General features: G+C 40.6%; 1 protein-coding gene across 2 annotated transcripts in view; it reads left to right on the top strand.

Moving 5' to 3' along the window:
* Positions 1–25,659, top strand: part of LOC117225542 (UNC93-like protein) — an 84,281-nt gene that overhangs the window by 49,689 nt on the left and 8,933 nt on the right. For both annotated transcript variants that reach the window (XM_033479190.2, XM_033479191.2), the window contains exon 4: positions 25,366–25,528. In XM_033479190.2, coding sequence (XP_033335081.1) covers positions 25,366–25,528 — 163 coding nt within the window. The remainder of the gene's footprint in view (positions 1–25,365; positions 25,529–25,659) is intronic.

Below are 25,659 nucleotides of genomic sequence, written 5' to 3'. Positions count from 1 at the left end.
ATAATATTATTATCAATATTATGATTACATAATTATGATTAATATTATTATACACTCAATATTATATTAATTAATTATATATTAATATTATTATTACATAATAATTATTAATATTATTATATAATCAATATTATATTGATTAATTATATATTGATATTATTATTATGTAATTATATAAATATTATATTATATAATATGGCAAATAAACTGTAACAGTTAAATATATTTGAAACGCTATTTCCATACGTAACCACTATTTCGAGGAAAGTTTATTCGTCAAATTCTGTATCACGTGAGAAGATGAAAATATTTATAGTTTATTTACTATTTCAAACATCTATATTTCCCCAGCCCTGCTCCGAGGATCCGCTACAGTTCTCGCTACAGTTATTATTTGCAAATTGTAGAATCCTCGGAGCAACATTTTTCGCACGAAACAGGGTTTCTCGACAGAAACAGTTTTCTACTTGGAAACTAAGATTAATAACAGCAGATTTCAATGACATTTTTCCTATTTTCTGTTTCACACTTTGCAATCGGTGCAGAAAATCCGCAATTTACGGATCGTTTGTTCTCTTAACGTTCGTACACTTAAGACTGCAGATAAAATCCACCAGCATTTATCAACAATTTTTTTGTTTTCCTTTTAACATTATTTATAGCGCCTACATTAACAGTACGTACCTCTGAAAAATACATTACTGCGCCGAAATAACGAAGACATTACGATCCACTCGTTTAAAAGCAATTCCTCTAACAAAAATGTTAATTGAACACAGAAAATGGTTTCGTCGACGATCATTTAAGGACGACTATTATATGTATAAAACACGAAGCTGCACGCAGAACGTATCTCACCGATCGCTGAGAATCGCGCGGAGAGGCGCATTGTTACCAAATTGCTGGCTAAAATAAGACGTTACCGCGGTAATAGGATTATTAAGAAGTTTTTGCGCGGACGTTAAACCGTTTACGTCTCTCCTTTGCACGGTCGAATAAACAAGCACCTAAAAGCCGCGGTTACGGCGATCGCAGCGTAAAACTCGAACATGTCGGGCGCATCAACTTAATGAATCCCTCTCGAGCGGCGTAAACGCACGAAACGGGCCGTAAGTTCGATCGTAGAAGAAGGAGAAACGTTTTAAAATTCTTAACGAAGGAGATTGTTGGCGAGCCGGGTCTCGTTTCTTTTTCTTTTTTTTTTTTGTTGACACCTGCCCATCGAAAGGATATGTATAATTTATTTGGCCGTGGGCGGATTTTTCGACGACGACGATGACGACGGCGGCGGCGGCCGCCTAGATGATCACGGTTCCATCATCGAAATTTTTTGCTCTCCCTCTTCCCTGTCACGGGTGGTTACATTCACGACCGTCGAATCCGCTCGGATCGATTATTCTCTTGTCCCTGCGGCCGCGAATACATTAGTTTTACCTTTTGATTACCGTTTCCGCACCCTTCCGCCGTAGAAATCTAAGGACAACGATCGAGCAACAGCGACGCTTTTTTACGGCGTGCTCTTTTTGTCTCGATCGGAGAGACAGGCGCGACAGTGATTTCTTGCCGCGGCATCGTCGACGTCAACATCCTAGTTTCGGATTATAATTCGTAGCGTTCCATTTTCGTCGGGTTTTTTTCCGCTTCCGCGAACTCCGTTCGCCGGGTTACGCGCGCGCGCGTGCAACATTTTTTCCGTACCTCGTTAGCGGACTTTTGCAAATTTCCTGGACAAATGTACGTGAATGAGGGGACCTTGCTACTTAGCCGCTCCTAATCGATAAAATACAGCGCGAGTTACGAGCGGACGATCGGGCGTTCAAGAATGAACGGCAGAATGTTTATCGGGTGTCGTCCTCTAACCCCTTCTGTCTCCTCGAATCTCCATAATATTTGCATTGCCGTAGATAAAGCGGACTTCGTTACGAGCCAGTTTTTATCGGAATAATGGCGTTGCGTGCGCAGTGTGATTCACTAACCCGGCCAGGAGGTTTTCGCGAGTGAGCCATTCATCATTCGCATGATTCGCACGGTTTCGTGCTCGCAGCGTGCTCGCTTCTTCCTTCTAATACGGCGGAGAGAAAATTATATGTGTCATAGCGTAATTTCTTACCGTGCTGGAATAATGAATGAAAACATTCCACGGGCGTGTGTGCTTAGCCGCGAGCTTTGTACTGGGTTGGCAACTAAGTAATTGCCGATTTGTTCAATGAAATACGAAATTTCTTTTTACTTGGAACGAAGCTTAATCTGTAATGTATTTTCCATTTTGTTCGATGACCTTTTGCCGTCTCTCTGACAACTTGAAAATTCCACGCTCGTAGAAAGTCCGATCCTTTTCGGCCAAAAACTGAGTTCAGTGAGATTTTACAGCGTCATCATGATTAAAAGTTTTACCACGAAGAGAGTTGTCCAGGGATCGAAATAAGTGGTGATCCGATGGCGCGAGATCAGAGCTATATGGTGGGTGTAACATCAATTCCCAACTAATATCCATGAATTTTTGCCGAGTGGACAAAGACGTGTGCGGCCTAGCATTGTCCTGCTGGAAAATGACACCTTTACGATCGACCAATTCTGGTCGCTTTTCCTTGACCGCTGCATTCAATTTGTCCAGTTGCTAACATTCGCGGATAATAAAAAATAACATAATAATAATAATAATAATAATTTTATAATATAACATCTACGGATATCATAAAAATGGGAGTGAGAGACATCTATAACTGAATTCGGCAATTACTTAGTTGCCAACTCAATACAATGTTCGTTTCCTTTCTTTTTTTTCGTGATGTTTAAGTAACGAATTCCTACTTGCAAGTCTTATTTTCCTCTGAATATTTCATCACATTTTGTTTCATCTTGTTGTTTCAGTTTGTTTCGTTTACGTTGTTTTATCTTGGACTTCTATAATTACTTGTTCGAATATATGAAATAAATTCACGTCTAAAAAAGCTAGATACAAATAAAGTCGAATTACATCCAATTTGATATTAATAATTATCATGTTACATAACAAATTCTGTTAAATAAACTCCTTTATTTTCGTAATCAATAAAATCTTATCCTTGATTTAATGAACTCTGATACAAAAGATAAAAAAATAAATTTTACTTTTATATAGAATATTAACATACTCTTGTGCAATGCATAATTAATCTTATTTAATTAATTTTTTTATATGTTTAAAACAAGAATAAATCGTAGGACAAGATAAAAAATCATCGACTTCAAGTTTGAGTACATCTTGCGAACAAACATAAGATCAAATAATTGGTGAAATAATAAAACATCGAGATCATTTTTCTCTTGATCATTTCACTACGTGAAACAGAGCCTCCCGAAATAATAGCCTCGCGAACAGTCTTCTATTTTATCTCCTGTTTTTTATTCGAACCTTTTATTCGAACGATTTCCCGGATACCATACTATAATTGTTTGAAACAAAAATAAATTGTTATTCTTATTATTATCATCAACAAATCGATGTAACAGTATCTCTGTCATAAATGCAGTACGTCCGTTAATAAGAACGTCGACGCAAAAGGAGAAGCCACGTTAGAAAAGAGGCAGAAATAACTGGCGTGAAAGTGGCAGGTTCGTTCACCAGCACCGTTTAGCATTATTTTCGATTTCGTGCGTCGGTGTTGAGCCACGAACACGTTCGCGTTTTCGAGTCATATGGTGGATCCCGTTATCGCCGCGGTGTTACAGCAGCAGCAACAGCAACGTCGAGGACCGCTGAAAGGTTTTCGGCAGTGATCGAATCGTATAAACGGGCCGGCCTGTCACAGATTTGTCATTCTGACCCTGATGATACCTGTCGCCCAGCGTCCCTCGGGGACCGTCTCCCGGAAGATTGATAGCCGACGAAGTTTCCCTGGTCGGGCTCGCGCACCGTTCGCATTTGCATTTCAATGCTCCTCCACCTGAACATTATTTTCGGCCTTTATAACAGTACACGCCACCAAGAACAACGGATCTGTTAAACGCCCAATGCTTTATTCCCTGCGAGCCTATTAAAATTTATTTTTTACCTTTCGTATCGGAGTTTATTAAATCGAGGATGAGATTTTATCGATCTCGAAATTTAAGGAGTTAATTTTTAACAGAATTTTTTGTGTAACATGATAATTATTAACACGTTCTGTACCGAGTTGTTTTTACTCGACTTTTCACGCTGGCCATTTGATATTTTACTAAAACTTGGTATATTATATGTAATAATTAATCATCGTATGTAATAATAAAACAAACTTATCATGACCCATTCTTGCGGTGGAATTAATTCTTCGGTTCTATATTTGCTACAAACTATTTTGTTAACGCATTAAAGAAACATGTAAGCATGTACCATCGATGGTACACATGGCACGGAACGTGTTAACACTTCCACGACCGCGCTAAAAACCACAAAAATTGTCATAAAATTAAAATATTTCGTTCGATGAAACAAAAATTACGAGCAAACTTATATGGCATCGATTAGTTCTTCAGCATTCGTACCTCTTGCAAATCTTAATAAAATTAAGCAATCATTTTTAATTTTTCATTAATCATCCATTCGATCGTCAACGGACTGAATTTAAAACGGGGGGATCTCCCCGTTCGGTTGGCTAAGTGTTAATATCAAATTGGATGTAATTCGACTTTATTTGTATCTAGCTTTTTTAGAAGTGAATTTAATTCATATATTCAAGTATCTCGTTCGATCGAATTCAAATTGCATAGTTAAATTGTGCTACGTCAATTACCTTGTTTCTTGCGCGTTGCGGATTTCGATGGAATTAAGGAGACACGATACATTGGCGTAAAAATTCATTTTCGAATCTGAGTGACATATAAGCGACGATCATAGTGTTTATAAAATTTTCAATTATTCTGCTGTACTAAGATGAAGCTTATAAATTTTCTTCCTACCTGTTAATGTCAACGAAATTATTAGTTTGCTGTTCCCATCGAACAATTCGTGAATTTGACAAAAGTTAAATTGTGCTACGTCAATTATCTTGTTTCTTGCGCGTTGCGGATTTCGATGGAATTAAGGAGACACGATACATTGGCGTAAAAATTCATTTTCGAATCTGAATGACATATAAGCGACGATCATAGTGTTTATAAAATTTTCAATTATTCTGCTGTACTAAGATGAAGCTTAAAATTGTCTTCCTACGTGTTAATGCCAACGAAATTATTAGTTTGCTGTTCCCATCGAACAATTCGTGAATTTGACAAAACGTGACTGACATGTCGCTGCTCTAATTAAATACCGAGATAAGTTTAACCCTTTGCACTCGAAGCTATTTTAGCTCTAAAATATAAAATCATTTTTCTAACTTATAGTATTTCTATTTTATATCGCAAAATGCATTTGATGCACATGAAATTGACACTTGGGACTCGCCCAATAGTTACATACTTAACAATTTATTAAAATCTAAACTTTGTTAATATAAAAGTTATCTTAAAGCGTGATACAACGAATTTTAGTGGTGCCTCAGAGTCGCCATTCGAGTGCAAAGGGTTAATTAATGAAAATGAAAGAAAAAGGCATTTAAAGTTGTATTTCCTAAATAACAGTTTGGTTTACGAGAATAATGAAACGTTATTTTCGCTACATTTTTTTCCTCGCAGAAATTACAAGACCGAATTAGCACAGATCGTTGCGTCCCTATCGTAATACAATCATTACACGAAACAATTATTTGCGACGGTGCGTTTACTGTTAACAAGTTCTTAACTGTAAACCTGCGGTCTCGGAAAAATTCTGAGGAGATCGCCGATGCGATAATGCGTTAATAGTTTCCTCGCGCGTCCATCGTCGCGTTGCCATTCTAGCACTGGTTTCACATAACGTTTCGCCGCTGCATGCCGGCGTTCGCGCCGATATTTGCATACATCCACCGCCGGCTACCATCGGTAATTAATGCGTCTGACCTTCCGCTTCGTTAGATCGAAGGATAGAACGACGCCGGACACGGTGCACTGGCGACACCGCTATCGCCGAATCTAACCGGCGAATTTCTGATTCATGCGCGCCATTTGGGAAGAATCTACGACCGCGGACAATTTCACGCTGATTAATAGCTGCGACACCCTGGCTCGATGGATCATGAACGACGATCAAGCTGGAAGTCGATTCGAATTACGGGTAGCAAAGAAATTAACCGCCCGGAACCGATGGCTTCATTATTGCGGGAAAGTTCTGGCATCGGAACCGGCGAGCTTTTTCTTCGAACGTATAAAATTGCGCCGCGATTCTTTTCGACGGCGATCTTGGCTGTCGGACGCAGCAAACAAAATAATCAGAAATGTGTACAATAATCGTTCGCTTCGCGTTTACGCGTTCGAAGAAACCTGTGCTATAATCGGACTGCGGATTTCTTTATTTCGCATGGAAATTCACGGTTCAGCAGGAACATTTTATTTTATTTTATATATATATATATATATATATATATATATATAATTATATATACTATTATAATATTACTATTATTTAATAAAATATTACTCCTATCAAAGCTATCATAAACATAAAATAAAATATATATATATATATATATATATTATAATAGTATAAATGATAGTATAATAATAATATTTGATTAAAGATTTATGATTTTGAAGAGAAACATGTAGAATAATATTTGATTAAATAATAGTATATATAATTATATATATATAATAGTATATATAATAATAATAATAATAATAATAATAGTATATATAATTATATATATTATAATAGTATAAATAATAGTATAATAGTAATATTTGATTAAAGAGATTTATGATTTTGCAGAAAAACATGTAGAATAATATTCGGCCGAAGGTATACGAGTCCGAAGAAGCGTGTACAATAATATTTAAATTCAGATTCACGATCCCGAAAAAAAGAAACACGTACAACAAGGTTTCGCCACAGGTTAATGGTTTCGAAAAAAACAAATGGCGTCTCGCGTTCCAAAATGGATTAGACGCGTTATAATTACATCTATTGCACGAGCATCACGATTCACATCATTACACCGCCAGGAAATTACACGTGCGGTTTCTTTAGCGACAACATCCGGTCGAATGGCTCAGTTTTTGAACAGCTTCTAAAGTCTTGCACTATTGTTTTGCGTTTCCTTTATTCCTCGGGACGCGTCCGCCTCGCGTCCAGCATCCATCCCGCGATTATTATATTCTGTTATTCGATCGTTTCACGGGAAAAAAATTCCGATCGTTACAATCCTATTTCTATTTCATAATTATATTTTATACATGAAACGTTCATAAGCAGGATCGCACGTAAATCTGTACAATTAACGAGGAAGCAATTGTGAAATTAGTAAAACGATGATCGCATGTACGTTCCATTGAAAAGAAACGGTTATCGATGCCGTTAAAACGTTTATTGCTGTTAAACGTACGCGATAATTAAATCGATCGCGACGATTAAATCGATCGCGACGATTAAACCGATCGTAAAGTCGCTCTAAACGAACGAACAAGCCCGTCCCCTTTCTTCGCCATTATAATATCCAATGAAATATTCCTGTAAAAGTACATAATCAACCAGGAAATCGTTGATTTCCAGGCGCGAAACGATGATCGAATTTCGGCGGGACGCGACGCGATGTTCGAGCGAAAGTTGACGCGCGACGATCCTACGATAAAAAAGAAAAGAAAGAACTGTGCAATCGGCCCGGCGAACGATAAATGCACCGCGTGCCCCACGAGAACGGAACGTTTATCGTCGGCATGAGGCCGGCCGCGATTGTGTCCGCGACAATTGCGAGACGTCCGCGGAATGAACGTGATAATATTTCGAATCGACCGTTCAGAGGCGCGGGACGCGTGAAATCCGCGATCCATTTATCAGCGGATCGTGACAAGTAAAAGTAAATCCTGGACGGCGCGGCGAGCATCGGCACCGTAACGCTCGGCATAAACAAACGATAACCGATCGAAAAGAACGGATGATGCATCGCGGCTGAATCAGGCGAGATCGTCGGTCGCCGCGGCGCCGCGTAAATATTTATGACCGTGTTTCGCGAATAAAAGAAGAAACGACGACAACAACAACAACAAACAAAAAAAAGAAGAGAGAAGGATGCCATTAGAATGCAAATCCGACGATCCTCTCTATGAATTACGTAAAGGCGAACTGTTGCATACGGTATTACCGCGGGAGCTTCATTCATGGGATCCGTCTGGGATACGCGGCTCGCCGCGTTGATGATTGCAATCGGCCCGCCGATTTCCAGCGCGTAATATCGGAGCGGTTGGAAAAATTGTCGTTTTCCTCCGGCGAGATACGCTGCTCCGCCACCGTGTTATTTCCGTGTGTTAACCGGCACTCTGTTGTTGTCTGTTGCTGCTGCTGTTACTTGCACACCGCACAGAGAGAGACACGCCTGCGTCTCTGGCCTCTCTTTGTGCCAGAGCGTGTGTGTCCGCGGCCGCGAACCAGGCATACCTGCGTCTCCTTTGTCCCTCGACGGTATGCCCGGCTAAAAAGACCCGAGAGAAAGGTGTGTATCTCGTGCCGCGAACACTTGACGTACTTTCGATTTCCGGCATTTTGCGCTCCGATGAACATTCGATTCATCGCAGGGCCGGCTCACCTGCGCGATATCGGCGCGGCCGCGATCCCGGCCCGGTGTCGACCCGACGATGACGATGACGCCCGCGAAAATGCGTTTCAACGATGACCGGGACCGAAGGCTGGCCTAGCTGGCCTACTTGACGCACCGCGGCGTACGGTAATGTCTCTGTAATTGACGCTCGGATTGTCCACGAAAGTGGACAATTTGGGGAGAGGAGACACGATTTTTCGAGTCTTGAGGCACATTTGTGTTGCCGATTGTCAATAATTATGAAAACGAGCTGCAAGGATAATCGTATCTCCTGTTCCCAAATTGTCCTTTTCTGTGTACAATCTGAGCGGCAATTAGGGAGACATTACTACAGTCGGCTCGGGGAGCCGCTCGGAAGTCAGAGCTAGGATCGTATAGCTAGCACGATTTTTGCTTTATGATGATTAGGCGTTGAGGAAATGTTGGTCCAATGTTGTCTTTTGTATTTGCTCTGAACAGCTGGCGCGAAGTCAGAGTTTTCCCCGAATTGAAGGATCTTTTGCCTCGTGGGACTGTCGAATATTGTCGAATAAACTATGTCTGAATATTGCTTCTTTCTCTCGTGCAGTCATTTGTAGGTCGGATCGTAATGACGTTTTTTAATCTTTTTCTTTGTGGAATACTTCTCAGATAGATGTGTATCTTCGTTTTGGAATGATCATCGGTAGACTGCGGATTTTATGCGGATATGATTGTATTATTTATAACTCGTTAAAATGATTCGAAATGTAATTAAACGCGGTTTCTGTTTCTTGCAACGGATGCACAGAATTTTTATTTCGCATGAAAATCCGCCGTCTAATCGTCGATTTCCTATTGCTTGTAATTTTTGCGATCATTAATGGTTGAAAGCGACCAATAAATTGGAATCGACTATTTCGCGAATGACTTTGTTACACTTTCGAAGAAGGTCAATCTTTTTTTGGTCTTTAAGAATCTGTGATTATACAGGGTGTCCCACAATTATTTTAACAGCCGAAAATGAGGGGTAGCTGAGGTCATTTGAAGTAACTTTTTCCTTTGCGAAAATGCAATCCGCGGCTTTGTTTACGAGTTATTAACGAAAAACAGTGGCCAATGAGAGGTGACGGTGCGAGAGAGAGGGTCCGCGAGAGAGTCCGCAGCACGAGGCTTTGACAGAAGGTCGGGACAGACTCGAGCCGCGTTCGAAGTATTGAACAAGTCACGAAGCGAGAACTTTCCGGATTTTTTTAACTACATAACAGTGATATTTTTAAGAAAAACGCTGTTCACCTTTACTTTAGAACGTCTGAAGAATATTCACTAATTTTTCGGACCCGAAATAATACGTAGTTTAACCGTGACAGTCGTTTTAATTTTCTGGTGTGCATGACACCTTATGTATACCATATGAAATTTTTATGCAAGGTGTACAGTGAAGATTAACAAAGTTCGTAAATGATATTTTAATTTAAATAATTCCGTGTACGAACAGAATTCAACGAATGATTCGCAAAGCTGATTTAATAATAAATAATCGCGTTAAGGTACGTAAAGGATTTGTTTTCTAGAGAAATATGAAAAATATTATCGATAAGAAACTCACCCATTTAGTTGAGGATGCATTTGCTGACTCGTACGTACTGACCTCGTACAACGAACAGCTGATCCCAGGTCGATGACCGCAACATTCGAGGGATACTGTCGGTGGAACCTCTGGTATGGTTATTTGCGAAGTTCACTTACACTGCACTGTCACCAAACACTGATCAGTTATTTAATCACTGATAATCCGAATCACTTGTGGATATTTAAGAAAGATCACTGAGACTCGTTCGCGGATAATCGTTTATTCGATACGTTCGTTCGGAAGTCGACGTTCCACTGCCGAAAAATTCAGGCCTTGACTGTGGGTCCTTGTTGTTCTTCGTTCGGCCGTCCGAGGAAATGACACTCGATACCATTTTCTTCGCACGGCCATTAATTACGTTCTAAGAGCGCAGGGTGACAGCGGGTCGGACACAGTTTACGTCTCGGCATATCTTGTTTATTTCATTTGGCGGTACCCTGCGCTTCGTAGAAAATAGTATCGGCTGTTATTTCCTCGGACGGCCGAAAGACGAACGACAAGGGCCCACGATCGAGGCCTCGATTTTTTGGCAGTGAAACGTCGACTTCCGAACGAACGCGTCGAATAAACGATTATCCGCGAACGAGTTTCAGTGATCTTTCTTAAATATCCACAAGTGATTCGGATTATCAGTGATTAATTAAGTGATCAGTGTTTAGTGACAGTGCAGTGAAAGATCAGCTGTACGTTGTACAAGGTCAGTGCCCTTCGACATCATGAATTTCAGCCAGCAAATGCATCCTCAACTAAATGGGTGAGTTTCTTACTGATAATATTTTTCATATCTCTCTAATAAACAAATCCTTTACGTCCCTTATTTATTATTAAATCAGCTTTGCAAATCATTCGTTAATCTTCACTGTACACCTTGCATACAAATTTCATATGGTACACACGAGGTATCATGCACACCAGAAAGTTAAAACGGCTGTCACGGTTAAACTACATATTATTTCGGGTCCGAAAAATTAGTGAATATTCTTCAGACGTTCTAAAGTAAAGGTGAACAGCGTTTTTCTTAAAAATATCACTGTTATGTAGTAAAAAAGATCCGGAAAGTTCTCGCTTCGTGACTTGTTCAATACTTCGAACGCGGCTCGAGTCCGTCCCGACCTTCTGTCAAAGCCTCGTGCTGCGGACTCTCTCGCGGACCCTCTCCCTCGCACCGTCACCTCTCATTGGCCAGTGTTTTTCGTTAATAACTCGTAAAAAAAGCCCCAGATTGCATTTTCGCAAAGGAAAAAGTTACTTCAAATGACTTCAGCTACCCCTCATTTTCGGCTGTTAAAATAATTGTGGGACACCCTGTATAGAAATCTATACGTGCGATACCATCGAGAAATCGTAACCAAACTTCAAACTCCGTAAAATTATAGTATTTGGTCAGCTAATATTAATTAACAACTCTTTGAATCCTAAGAGAGGATTCTTTTGTAACAAAAGCAGGTCTTTAGGAATTGTTTCCCAGAGATGCATCGCCGATACGAGAATGATCTTTCACCGGATGCATAGATGCATCATCGAGCTGCAAGATAACATTTCTTTTTTAAGTTGCGCTCGTTGACTTATTTCTTGGACACCGCGTGGAATCAGTTTGCACACCGTAGAATTGAGAATCGTGCTTTATATAGATCGTGATAATTCCATTGTACGAATTTCGCGTGGATATTCGATGCTCGTGCAACATGTTGCATCTGCCAATAAGTGATTCGTCATTTTATAATAGAATTGAATTTCGCACCTTTGCATCGTGCCGATTTTTAGGAATTGTTTCCCATAGATGCATCGCCGATACGAGAATGATCTTTCACCGGATGCATAGATGCATCCTCGAGCTGCAAGACAACAATTTTTTAAAGTTGCCCTCGTTTCCTTATTTCTTGGACACCGCGCGGAATCAGTTTGCACACCGTAGAATTGAGAATCGTGCTTTATATAGGTCGTGATAATTCCATTGTACGAATTTCGCGTGGACATTCGATGCTCGTGCAACGTGTTGCATCTGCCAATAAGTGATTCGTCATTTTATAATAGAATTGAATTTCGCACCTTTGCACCGTGCGACCCTCTCCCAGTCGCAGTTTCAACGCTGCGACGCGAATGGCAACCGAGTGTCTATGCATTACATGTCTATTGTTTCTATGCATTTCACAAGGTGCATTCAACCTGGCACACGAACACGCCGGCATTACGTTCAACACTGTTTCTAGAACGATTTACATGAAATTATTTTTAACGCGTATTGATAATGGTAATGACTGCGGTTCTTTCCGCGGAATGCATTTCTCCATTGGCTGCACAGGAATGCAACGCGCGCGCCTGATCCTACGAGACTCCGTGTTCTCGGAACAATCGATTCGCAATCGTATACGCCGATCTTTAAGTCAAGTTAAACGGCCGCCGATGATCGATCCGTCGTCGACGATCAATAAAAATAACTCCCGGCTGAGTGTATCGCGATGAATTTAATAGGATCGTGTGCTCGCGACGGCATTCTTCCGTCGCTAATTACGTTGTCACATAAATTACCGTACTTAAAAACGATTCCATTAGAAACTATTTGTGAGAATGGATTAGCTTTTTTACGGCCGCGGATTATTTCCATCGCGAATCGCTAAGCGGCATTCGACGATCTTTTTGTAGAGCAGGTGCGATTCGCAATGAGACAAATCTGAATTTGCTTCGCGGAAACAAGCTGGAGAGCAAAGACTGAATAGATTTCGCGCAATTTTTGTCGAGCATTTAGTTAATCGTTTATTTACGCATTTATTTTATCATTTAGTTAACCGTTCATTTCATCATTTATTTAATCATTTATTTAATGACTTATTTAATCATTTATTTAATCATTTATTCAATGACTTATTTAATCATTTATTTAATTATTTATTTAATCATTTATTTAAGCATTTATTTAATCATATATTTAATCACATATTTAATCATATATTTAATCACGTATTCAATCATGTATTCAATCATGTATTCAATCATGTATTCAATCATGTATTCAATCATGTATTCAATCATATATTCAATCATATATTTAATCATATATTCAATCATATATTTAATCGTGTATTTAATCACGTATGCAATCATGTTTTCATAACATCGATAATAAGATGCAAAATCAGGAACCAAAGATGATTAAACGAATTTGTATCGTAACACGAGATTATCCGACATAAAAAGAAGAATACTAAACGAAATCAAATCGAAGCGATCATAAATTCAACAACACTGGGGAAATGAACGGAACGTGCCACCGAATAAAAGCACAAAAATTTCGGTTCCCCAAACATTTACCGTTTGTACTATCGCTCATGAATTATCGCGGCTCCGATACGAATTCGCAAGCGGATTAACGGTGTGCAGAAACTGTGCCAGTGAATCTTGCCGTTCATGCACAGACGACTCGCGGTGGAACCGGCAAGAATCACTCGGTCGCCGTGTGGTATACACAGAGTGTCCCGATGTTCCCCGTCCGTCTCTCGGTCGCGGCGGAATCGTATGCAAATAGAAAGGCCCTGTGCCTATTATGCCGACTGAATAATACGAGGCCTGGCTCTATCACTCCGCGCCAGCCGCACGCACCTGCAACAGTATCTAATTACATTTCTTATAAAGCCACTCGATAGTAAGCGGTATAGAAAACCAGTAACAGTTGCCGGATCATTCGGGAAGACTTTTTGCCCCGCGGAAAGATGCTGTCGTATTTTAACGCGATATATCATACGCGCGTGTACGAGCAATTAAAACTGCCGTGTCGTTCCTTGTTCCGAGCAGCGTACAATTTACTCCGCGATCCTGTTTCTTGCGAAATTCTTCCGTTGCGATCTTGGGAATCTCGCCGTTTGAAATATTCCACAGAAAATTAGGTCGAAATCTTAACATTGACGTCCACGTTCGCAAAAGGACCGAATAATAATCTAATTCTCTCATCTTAATGATCAGATCAGAATCAGAATCTTAATAATCAGATTTTATGCGTTTATGAGAAAAACGCGAAGCAGGAGAAATATTAATATAAAGAACGAAATCGACGTCTTTACGGCTTCCGGATTTTCCAATTAATGCGGACAATTTTTATTTTGCATAAAGATCTGCGCACAGTCTGTCAGTCATTCTTTCTTTATCTCTGTGCCATGAATCTTGTTAGGATTCTTGTGAAATTTTTCTGTCGCAATCTTGGAAATCTCGCCGTTTGAAATATTCCATAGTAAATTAGATCAAAATCTTAACATTGACATCTACATTCGCAAAAGGACCCAACGACTTATTAATAATCAGATTTTATGCGTTTATATGAGAAAAACGCGAAGCAGGAAAAATATTCAGAGAATACGAAATTATTCAATGCATTATATTCACGATTAAAATGAACGAAATCGACGTCTTTACGGCTTCCGGATTTTCCAATTAATGCGGACAATTTTTATTTTGCATAAAGATCTGCGCACGGTCTGTCAGTCATTCTTTCTTTATCTCTGTGCCATGAATCTTGTTAGGATTCTTGTGAAATTTTTCTGTTGCAATCTTGGAAATCTCGCCGTTTGAAATATTCCATAGTAAATTAGATCAAAATCTTAACATTGACATCTACATTCGCAAAAGGACCCAACGACTTATTAATAATCAGATTTTATGCGTTTATGAGAAAAACGCGAAGCAGGAAAAATATTCAGAGAATACGAAATTATTCAATGCATTATATTCACGATTAAAATGAACGAAATCGACGTCTTTACGGCTTCCGGATTTTCCAATGAATTTTTATTTTGCATAAAGATCTGCGCACGGTCTGTCAGTCATTCTTTCTTCATCTCTGTGCCATGAATCTTGTCAGGATCCGTTACGTTTCATTTATTTTCCGATACAATCGGTAGCAATAATTCAAGTGAATTTTAATTACACAATCGACGAATCAGTCTCAAATCCCTCCGAAGTTTCTTTTCCCCAGAAAATTCGTAATATCCGTCCGCTAATAATACGCTGAAAAATCCTTCAATTCCACATCGTCCGGTGTGTCTCTGTAACACCGCCCGGCTCCGTAACGTCCCTGTGCTCTAAGAGAACAGTCATTACATAAGTCACGAACATGTTAGATCGACGACGACGACGGCGGTGACGGTGTTTCTTTCCCGGCTGTCGGGTTCTCGAGTTATCATGGCGGACCGTTCCCGAATCATCGCTATCTCGCCAGCGACAGATGAATTACCGTAACGGTCCAGCAGCAGCGGGTCCCTCACTCTCCCTGTTCCCGTGTTCTCGAGAATAGCAGAATCTTATAGTCGGTACAGATAGATAGTTAGCGGTACGAGGCGCGCAGGCATTTCCGATTCACTCGGCGCGGCGCGGCGCGGCTCGGCTCGGCCTATCGCCGCTTCGTATCCTTTCCTTTCGAGATAAAACGATACCTCGGCGACCTTGCTGCATTGTTACGAGCGCTATCGAGGATAACGTTAATGGCAGTTAATCACGTCGGGTTTTCACTCCCCTTTCATACCGCGTGCGCGCGCGCGCGCCAGGCGACGTTCGCGGCGCGTGTAACACGATTTCTTTTGCAAATAGAACCGATACGGAAATATCGCCGCGATATTGTTTTCACTTCTCCCGTATCGCGGACGTCTAATTACGGCGACTCCTTCGCATCGTAATTGCGAGAGCTTCGAACGGGAAATACGCCGGCACCGGTCTCCATTGTTAGTGATAAGTGCGAGGGTTTTTATGCCTAAGTGGATCGTGATGCAACGGCCACAGATTGTTAGCGGCGGATCTATGTGCCGCCGAAATGACCTACTTCGATCTTCTCGGTTTTTGTTAAATGCGGAATCGCTCGGCCGATCCGTGAACGTACTGCGCCAAGAGACAATCGTCTGCTAGTACGAAATAAAATTTGTTTAGCAAAACGCGAGAGCTGCGTAGATATTTATTTGTCGGCGTAACAATTCCACATTTAATTTCTTTTCATTTCGTTATATGTTTGAATGAATTCCTCTGTGAAATCCTGAAAATCCTCGTTCTATACTTCGTTCTAACAATTCCACATTTAATTTCTTTTCATTTCGTTATATATTTGGAAGAATTCCTCTGTGAGATCCTGAAAATCCTCGTTCTATACTTCGTTCTAACAATTCCACATTTAATTTCTTTTCATTTCGTTATATATTTGGAAGAATTCCTCTGTGAGATCCTGAAAATCCTCGTTCTATACTTCGTTCTAACAATTCCAAATTTAATTTCTTTTCATTTCGTTATATGTTTGAAAGAATTCCACTGTGAAATCCTGAAAATCCTCGTTCTATACTTCGTTCTAACAATTCCAAATTTAATTTCTTTTCATTTCGTTGTATATTTGAAAGAATTCCACTGTGAAATCCTGAAAATCCTCGTTCTATACTTCGTTCTAACAATTCCAAATTTAATTTCTTTTCATTTCGTTATATATTTGAAAGAATTCCTCTGTGAGATCCTGAAAATTATAGTTCTATACTTCGTTCTAACAATTCCAAATTTAATTTCTTTTCATTTCGTTATATATTTGAAAGAATTCCACTGTGAAATCCTGAAAATCCTCGTTCTATACTTCGTTCTAACAATTCCACATTTAATTTCTTTTCATTTCGTTATATATTTGAAAGAATTCCACTGTGAGATCCTGAAAATCCTCGTTCTATACTTGTTATCAAAATCTTATTGTCAGTTTTTATCATTAATTTTTAATTAAATTAAATTTTAAATTAAACTTTAATCGAAAAACATCGAAGTTTTTAAAAAGGTATTTTTCATGCCAATAATTTGCCGCGTTTTATCTACTCGTTTAACTATCGTAAATGTATAAAATCCGCGATCTATTGATTGCAAAACTCGCCACTTCGTCTTGCAGCGGTAATTATAGTGTTAAACGGCGAACTTACCGAGCACTAAAAATGTCTGACACGCGTTGCTTTATGGGAATTACGAGACCGCATTTATTTAGACACCTCGCGGTCTCCGTCGTAACGCGTGCTTGGATTAAAAACTTCGTTCAATCATTTCCGACGGAAGGCTCTTTGTAATTTCAACAATTTCCAAATACAAAATGCGGAACCGGTTATTTTGATCGGCGCGGTAAACTCGGTGCTAAATGATTGGGTTGGAATCACAGCGGCGTGAGTCACGTTTTCCTCATTGTGAGAAACAACAAGCGTTATTGTTTCACAACACGTGTATCGTTTATTGAGGAAATTTATCGTCGACATAACGTTGCAGTTAATTTATAGTATACTTTAAATATACATAGAATACTTTTCTCGTTTATTTCGCTTGTCTTTTGTACATTCCGGCGTGCACGGACAGGTAAACAAATGATAATTTCATTTTCGTAAAATTAAAATAACTTTTTGATAATTTCGCGAAAATGCGACGTAAGCCGCCACGATCCTAACGCGCTACGAGTGATCCAAACTGCGACAAATTTTCTCATTTCTCGGCGAAATGCCACCGCTGCGCAATGCTACACTAATTTTATTCCATAGGAACGATGATGCAAGACGCTAAATGAGACGATGAAGAAAGTCGAGGCAGTCTTCGGAAATTGAGTTTAGTAGACGTGCTATACAGCGGGCACAGCCCACACGGCAACCTAATATTTGATCGCGCATTAGAGATGCGTTACATAATTTTGGTTTCGTTTGCACGCGCAGTAGTGGCAGTTTCGATTTCAGGCGCCGAAGAAACCGAAAGTAATTCATACCGCGGGGGATTAACTTTTACCCCCCGGTGTTGCTTCGGGATACGCTATATAGATTTCTACGTTACGTTATATCGAACACGTCGTCGGCCATTTACACCGGTAGATCAATAAATGTCGACTGTTGTACGTCGAAAGAAAAATCGAAACCGCAGAACGGTTTATCAACGGACTTGGTGCGTACAGATATCAAAATATACGCCGATGATCAGAGATTCTATGGAACTGCATACTAGCAATAATTTGGAACGGTTGCGGATCAGAATGCACGTTTCAAGCAATCGACCTCTTGCTTAATACTCCTATATTAATCTCTCCTATATATTAATATATATTAAAAGACAATTGAAGAGAATTTGCTGTACTTCGAGAAAGCAGCGTACCTAAAAATTTCTTCTATATTAATAATACTATATTAATCTCTTCTATATTAATAATCCTATATTAATCTCTCTCCTATATTAATATATATTAGAAGACAATTGGAGAAAATTTGCTGTATTTCGAGAAAGAAGCGTACCTAAAAATTTCTCCTATATTAATAATCCTATATTAATCTCTCCTATATTAATAATCCTATATTAATCTCTCCTATATTAATACTCCTATATTAATCTCTCCTATATTAATAATCCTATATTAATCTCTCCTATATTAATATATATTAGAAGACAATTGGAGAAAACTTGCTGTACTTCGAGAAAGAAGCGTACCTAAAAATTTCTCCTATATTAATAATCCTATATTAATCTCTCCTATATTAATACTCCTATATTAATCTCTCCTATATTAATATATATTAGAAGACAATTGGAGAGAATTTACCGTATTTCGAGAAAAAAGCATACCTAAAAATTTCTCCTAGAAATATTTCAATAATATCAGCAACTATAAAAGAAACAATCAGAATCATTTTTGTTTACAAGCTGAATTAGGGAGAATTTACTGTACTTATTATTTCAAAAATCTATCTTCCATCAGCCGTGGAACCAAATAAACGACTGGATGGCCCGCGAGGTAAAAATCGATCGGTTCCGTCCACGGTTCTCCCGCGAAACCTCGGTAACGAAGCATCATCGCACCTGACGGGTCCGTAAGTCAACCGCGCGAGCAAACATCCTCGGCGACGGTCGATCCGTAACTCAATATAAACTAGCGACAACTCAATCGGCCTTGAATTCGACAGAAGTCAAAGGCTTCTCTGCCAGCCGTCCGCGCTGGGAGCGGTCTATACGCGAGCAATGTTTTCCCTCGCCTTCGCGCATACATTTACGGCCGATTAACGGTCCCCGGTTAATAGTTTATTCCAGCCCGCGACATATTTACGATCGGCAACGATGCTGTCCCTTTTTTTTCCAGCTGGTTCTCGCTCGTCCCCTGTTTGGCTGCTCGCGGGAGCCGTGAGACCAACCGGTACCGGACTATGAGTCAGGCATTCTTGAATTATGTATCTAGATTAGCCGATGGCTTGTTTAATGTTTACAAGCTCTGACACATTCTAGGTGGAACACGCGCGCGCGCGCGCGCGCGAGCACAGAGAGGCGACGCGATTCGCTGGTGCCGTTGACATTCGTCGATGTCCACGATCGGACCTCGCATCGATAATATTTGTACGATCCGCAGCTTCTAATCTCTTGTCAATAATCGATCCTGTCGATCGAACTATACAATATACGGCTCTAGAATCCATCCGCCGTTGCTGTTGGCCGAGATGAGGCATCGCTGTTTTCGAAACAAATTGTACACCGTTTGAACGTTGATTCCTGCCACGTTCGCCCGACACATGGCTGTCTTGTTACGCAAGAACACTTCGACGAAACCAGTGCTACACGGAGCTACACGCTCGTGATAAAATAACCGGGTTCCTTCCGTGCAATTAAAATCGATAATTGGCAGATTGCAGGGTCTGCCGGATTAACGCTTTTTTTCCGGGCGATCATCGGCCGAGCCACGAAATGATTGCAGCCATAATTCATTGGGGGTTAATTTTATAGGTCTTAACACTTCCACGACCGCGCTAGAAAGCTCAAAAATGTTCATAAAATTAAAATATTCCATTCGATTAAACCAAAATTATGAAGCAAACTCATGTGGCATCGATCACTTCTTCAGCATTCGTGCCTCTTGCAAATCTTAATAAAATTAAGCAATCGTTTTTAATTTTTGATTAATCATCCATTCGATCGTCAACCGACTGAATTTAAAACGGGTAGATCTCCCCGTTCGGTTCGCTAAGTGTTAAAGTATCGGAAAAAGTCTGCGTAGAGGCGATTGCGAACACCCTAAGCAAGAATTCGAATCAAATGAAAGCTTAGTGGGTAATTGTTATAGTTTATTTATCGTTTAGAATTATAGGTAAACTATTCGTTTATAAACTGCAATAATTGATCGTGATTTAAAAAAGAATAAAAGCTTTAGTGTTCGCGATTACTTCAGTCTCCCCTGCACCCTCTATAATGGAATAACTCCTTTAACACCGAAGCTACGGAGTACTAAAATTGGTTGACGCGTTCATAAAAATGGCAAGATTCATTTTAAAGATTCATCCATTTAAACAATCCGACAATTTTTGCTACATTGCATACTCGAACTTTATCGGAATTTATGCAATTTTTACCTACGAAAGAGTCGTCATGATTTCGATAATTTTGAAATAAAAAGTATGAAACCTGTGATTTTGAGCGCCTCGATAGGTTCAGCGTTAAAATTGCACCGTGCCACTTGAATTTCGTTGAGATATTCGAAATAAATCCTCCCTAATTGACGCTCAGATAGTGCACAAAAATGGGCAATTTGGGAAGAGGAGATTCGATTATTCGAGCCTTGCATCTCGTTTCCGTAATCGTTGACAATCGGTACCTAAAAAAACAAGCCGTAAGGCTCGAATAATCATATCTCCTCTTCCCAAATCGTCAATTTTTGTGTACAATCTGAGCGTCAATTAGGGAGTATTTACAGTACAGTAAACAATGCAGTAAACAAATAATTGCACGAGATAATATTCTGGAAACACGGAAGAGAGTATTCGAGAATTCTTTGGAGCTCCGTGAAGCCGAAGGTAAGATGACCCGAATAAAAATAGACGTGCAAACAGTTAACCAAACAGTGGACTTTAGCTAATCCCATCAGCTTCGTCGGCGACACTGTTACGGCGACGCGACTTGACGCGACTTGTCGCGGCCCGAACATCGTCGGCCGTCTAGTCATTATGGTAAAATCCCAGACCGAACCAAATAACCGCGGTATTGATGAACGAGGATCAGCCGTCTCGCTCGTAGCCATCATTAATCTGTCGGAGGGAGAGCCCGGCGGTTGAAGAACTCGTCAGAGGTTTCAAACTTCCCCGCACAATCGCGTGTAAACCGCTAACCGGGTTCGCTAACATTTGAAGTGTTGATGACCGGCACCACGTGGCCGGCGGGTTCTAGAACCGGGAGAGGGAGCATTAGGCTCGGAAACTCAAACAACGAACGTGTTCGTTGGAATGCCGTCCGGGTTCGAGGATCGGGCGGACGCCAGTTTAACGCTACCATTAAGATTTATTTCGCGGATCCGCCGCTGCCCGCCGCGCCGCCGCGCCGCCGCCGGTCGCCGAGGGGCCCGACGAGTCCGAAAGCTCGTCCCAGGGCCCCCCGGTCCCTTGGACCGGCTCCGGGCTCGATGCCTCGGACCCTCGGACCGCGATTCAACTGCTACGCGAGCTAAATTTAGCGCGGGATAATTTACCGGATTCTGCGGAACGGCTCTTTTACGATTGCCCGCTTTCTTCGAGCACTCGCTTCCGCGATCTTTCTGGGAATTATATCGATCACGCAGTTGCGACTAGCGATCGGACACGACGTTTCCGAATTCGAGCGAATTTCGGTGAATAGGTTGCGTTCCGTGGGTTTCGGCTACTGCTCGAAAACAGTGAAGTTTCATCCGGTATGCTTGCTGTATGTAATTATTGTCGTCGTAATCGTAATCAGTGGAAAGATTAAGGGACCTCGAAAGTGCTGTGTTACGTTATTTTTAACTTATCAAATCTATTAAGGAAGGAAGGAAACCTTTGTTTGTCTTCAGTTCGCTGCAATCGAGGTGGACGATTTTTATTTCAAATAAAGATCTGCAATTTAGTAATCATTTCGTAAAAGTTTTGATCTCTAAAATGAGTACAACTTGTAATGACTTTATTCGAAATAATGACTAATTATGACATTATTTGGAATATTATTTTTATTATTTTTAACAACGTGTTATTTTATTTCATAATTGTTTCCACTTTTGAAATGATATTATTTGAAATATTATCTGCATTTATTTATCTGCAAAATGAAAGCCCCCATCAGGCTATGTTAAACGATTATCCGATAATGAGAAACGTTTTTAAGGAGTTCTACTCAAAGAAAATTACTGTAAAGGTTTCATAAAATAAAATCTTTCTGTTGCATATTATTTTGAGGATCACTTCTTTCGTCACATTCGAAATAAAATAATAACGAAATTCGTTTAAATAGCCACTCCTTTTATTTTCATTCCAAATAAAATTTGCCCAGGTCCGATGTACTCGAAAACGGTTCGAATCTGCTCGAAAGTGTCATCCTTTTTCGGAGTACAGTAAATTCTCCCTAATTTTCCTTCAGCTTAGCAAACAATGATGAACAATTTTGGAACAGGAGATCCGATTATTCGAGCCTTGCACCTCGTTTTTATAATCGTCGACAATCGGAAACTACAAAAATGAGCCGCGAGACTCGAATAATCCATTTTAGTCAATTCTTGTTTACAAACCAAAGAAAAATTCGGCAGAAATGTACTGCACTCGCGAGACATTCAGCTAGAAACTCTGCAACTAGATTCGTAGCTACTCGATCTCTAGTTGCAACGTGTTTGCCTTCCAGGCTGGCGCCGGAAAGAGGACGTTCTGCGCCGGGTATGCGACCGTTTTCTGAACCGAATTCGATGTTTTCCTCCGATTGCGACAAATAAACCAGCGGAAAAAATCGAGCGCGAAGAAAACACAGTGGAACCGGTTTCGCAGCGGGTATAATGAACGCGGCGAACCTTCATGAAACGGAGCAACCATGCTCCGTCCACGAGGTGGAAGAACGACCGGGCCGAGAAGCCGGAGATCCTTGCGAGAGGTCGGACAAACTCTCGCGTATCCGAACCACCTGTCCACAAGATCTTTTCACGTTCGCGCGTTCAACGCTGCCTTCGCACTGATCTATTTCCGACGAAATGTAAATCGGAGTCAATCGACTCCGACCTGCACCTGTGCCATCAACCAAATCGATATGACCCGTGCACGTTTCGATGAATATTTTAGCAACCGGGTCAGACCATTAGCTATTTGTATCAGCTCCGGTGACAAGATCAACGTTGATCCCAGAGAAGCGAGCTAAAAATATCCAAAAAGATCGACGCGCAAGGATTTTGAACGGATCTGTCATAGTTCTACCGCGACGACCAAATTCAGCGCCATAATTAGACCGCGGATCATGATGTAAAATGAAGATGTCCTGCGTCCGCTGTAAGGAACATGAACCAGATAGAAATAATAAAAAATAATCGGTATCGTATAATCGGTAAAAGATAGTCGGTTTTTCGTCAATTCTTCGAACGTTCCTATTGTTACAAAGTGCAGCTGTGCAGTTTCCTCGTGAATGCGCAGAAGCTGCGGTCACGGTTCACGACAGAGAGTCTAAGATAAAAGCTCCGGGAAAATATTTCACGGAAATTTGTCACAGCGAATCGACCGATGATGTTTCGAAGCAGAGAAATCTCATGCGTCGGGCGTCGAATTCCGAGCTGAATCCGCGCGATCGGCAACAAAGTTTCTAAGAAGAAGCGAAGAGACGACATCTAATAATTAATTCCAGACGGAGGGTTCCGTGGAGACGAAAAGTCCACGAAAGCACCGGCAAACCGCGAATCATTTTGTAGAAGATGATTGGCCAGGGAACAGAGCGAGAGGCTTTACCCTAATTGCAGGCTTAAATGCAACGATAATTACGTCGACGGTTGAGACGCGGCTTCTGTAATACCGGCACGTGGACGTGTACCGTAACGGTCGCGTCTCGTCGCCGCGTGGTTTCGTTTTTCGAGAGGCTTCGAATCGGGAGAATTCGAAGTTTCGGGAGTTTTCGCCGTCGGCGAAATTGCGTCTCGAACGTATCCGATTGTTACGAACGCGTGCGCCGCGCTCATCTTCGATATCCCGTGGCAAACCCATTCAAGTCATCCGGGACACCGTTTCGCGGAGTCGATATATTGTCCGGGATTTCTATGGCAGCGCACGCGAACCACGTCGTTTCCTGATGTCGCCGGAATTACGAATTACCGATTTCATGGCTGATGATATAAACGCACGCCATTCGGCGGGATAAGCCGACGAAAATCGGTTTTCACGACAAACGAGGCATCCTCTTTCGAATGACGAGACCGTAATGACGATCGCCGATTTCGAACCTTTGACTACCATCGCCAGACTGCGGAACCGCTATCGATTCATCTGTGGTGATAATAGCATTGTAAGAAGAATTGTAATTTTGTCTCGCTCGCTTTTTGCTAGTTCCTTGTTTGATACAGTCTTTTAGTTATTCCGTAATCTGTTATTGTCAAATCATCCAGTCGCCACTGGACGCCGTTGTGTAAAAACTCGGTGACGTTAAGGATATTCAACGTTCGATAAAAAATGCGATTACAGAGAGAATTTTGCAGCAAAAATATAATAGCAATCGCCGTTTACTATGTATTTGATACATCGTTTGAAATAAATACTGTTCCGTATTACATTTTCTATGAAAATCTGTTTCGACGCGCTTTCCGTCAATGTTATAAAATTATGGCGATTGTAAATTATGTAAATCGGACTCGAACCTCTTCGTTATTCAAGTTCGAAGTAGGAACAATCGATTTTAATTGTATATTTCACTTTTGTGTCAATGGTAAGACAGTTTAGCTTCAGAAAATTTTGTTACAAGCTTTGGTGACAGTGTGCAAAGTTAAGACTAGTCCCTGGATCTTTATGCGAATTCCTTGCTTTGACAATTGTTTTATAAAGATTGGAAAACGATAATATTAAAAATAAAAAGTTCGACGATCTCAATGGTCTTCTATGCTCTGCGTAATTACGAGCATCGCGAGCGCGTAAAAATCTGCAGTCTGCTTACGAAATCCTGTTGAACACGCATCGTTCTCTTATCAAATATGGAAAATCGAACGGTTAAATTTTGATCCTCTGTTTCGTGAATGTATATCATTGCGTTCCGCCGACGATCAAGTATTAAACATCGACCAGGGTAAAGTGAATTCGCTTTTCGTCGCTGACGCGCTTCTGTTAACACATGAACGTATTATTTAATCATTTAATTTTTAATAATAATATAATTATTCATGGAACAGACACTAACATCTCCCGCCTTTTCTTCCAGGTACGGTGAAAAGCAACGACGTGCCGACAGCCAGGAACTCAGTGGTATACAATTGCTTTCCGCAACTGCTTATCAACTGAAGAAACCGTATCAGCAGCTTCTAATACCAATCACGGTATGGATTGGCATGGAACAGGCGTTCATCGGCGCGGACTTCACGCAGGTGACACATTAAACCTTGTTACGCAAGAAAATTCGTCCGGGCAGCAATATAAACCCAGCGCGATAAGAGATTAACCCCTTAACGTGCACGCTCGAGTTAACTCGAGCGCGCTAAACTGGCCAAACTGTGCA

Source organism: Megalopta genalis, chromosome 2 (genome assembly GCF_051020955.1).
Source record: "Megalopta genalis isolate 19385.01 chromosome 2, iyMegGena1_principal, whole genome shotgun sequence".
NCBI lineage: Eukaryota > Metazoa > Arthropoda > Insecta > Hymenoptera > Halictidae > Megalopta > Megalopta genalis.
The sequence above is the reverse complement of the archived record's forward strand: the minus strand, read 5'-3'. Positions and strand labels throughout refer to the sequence as shown.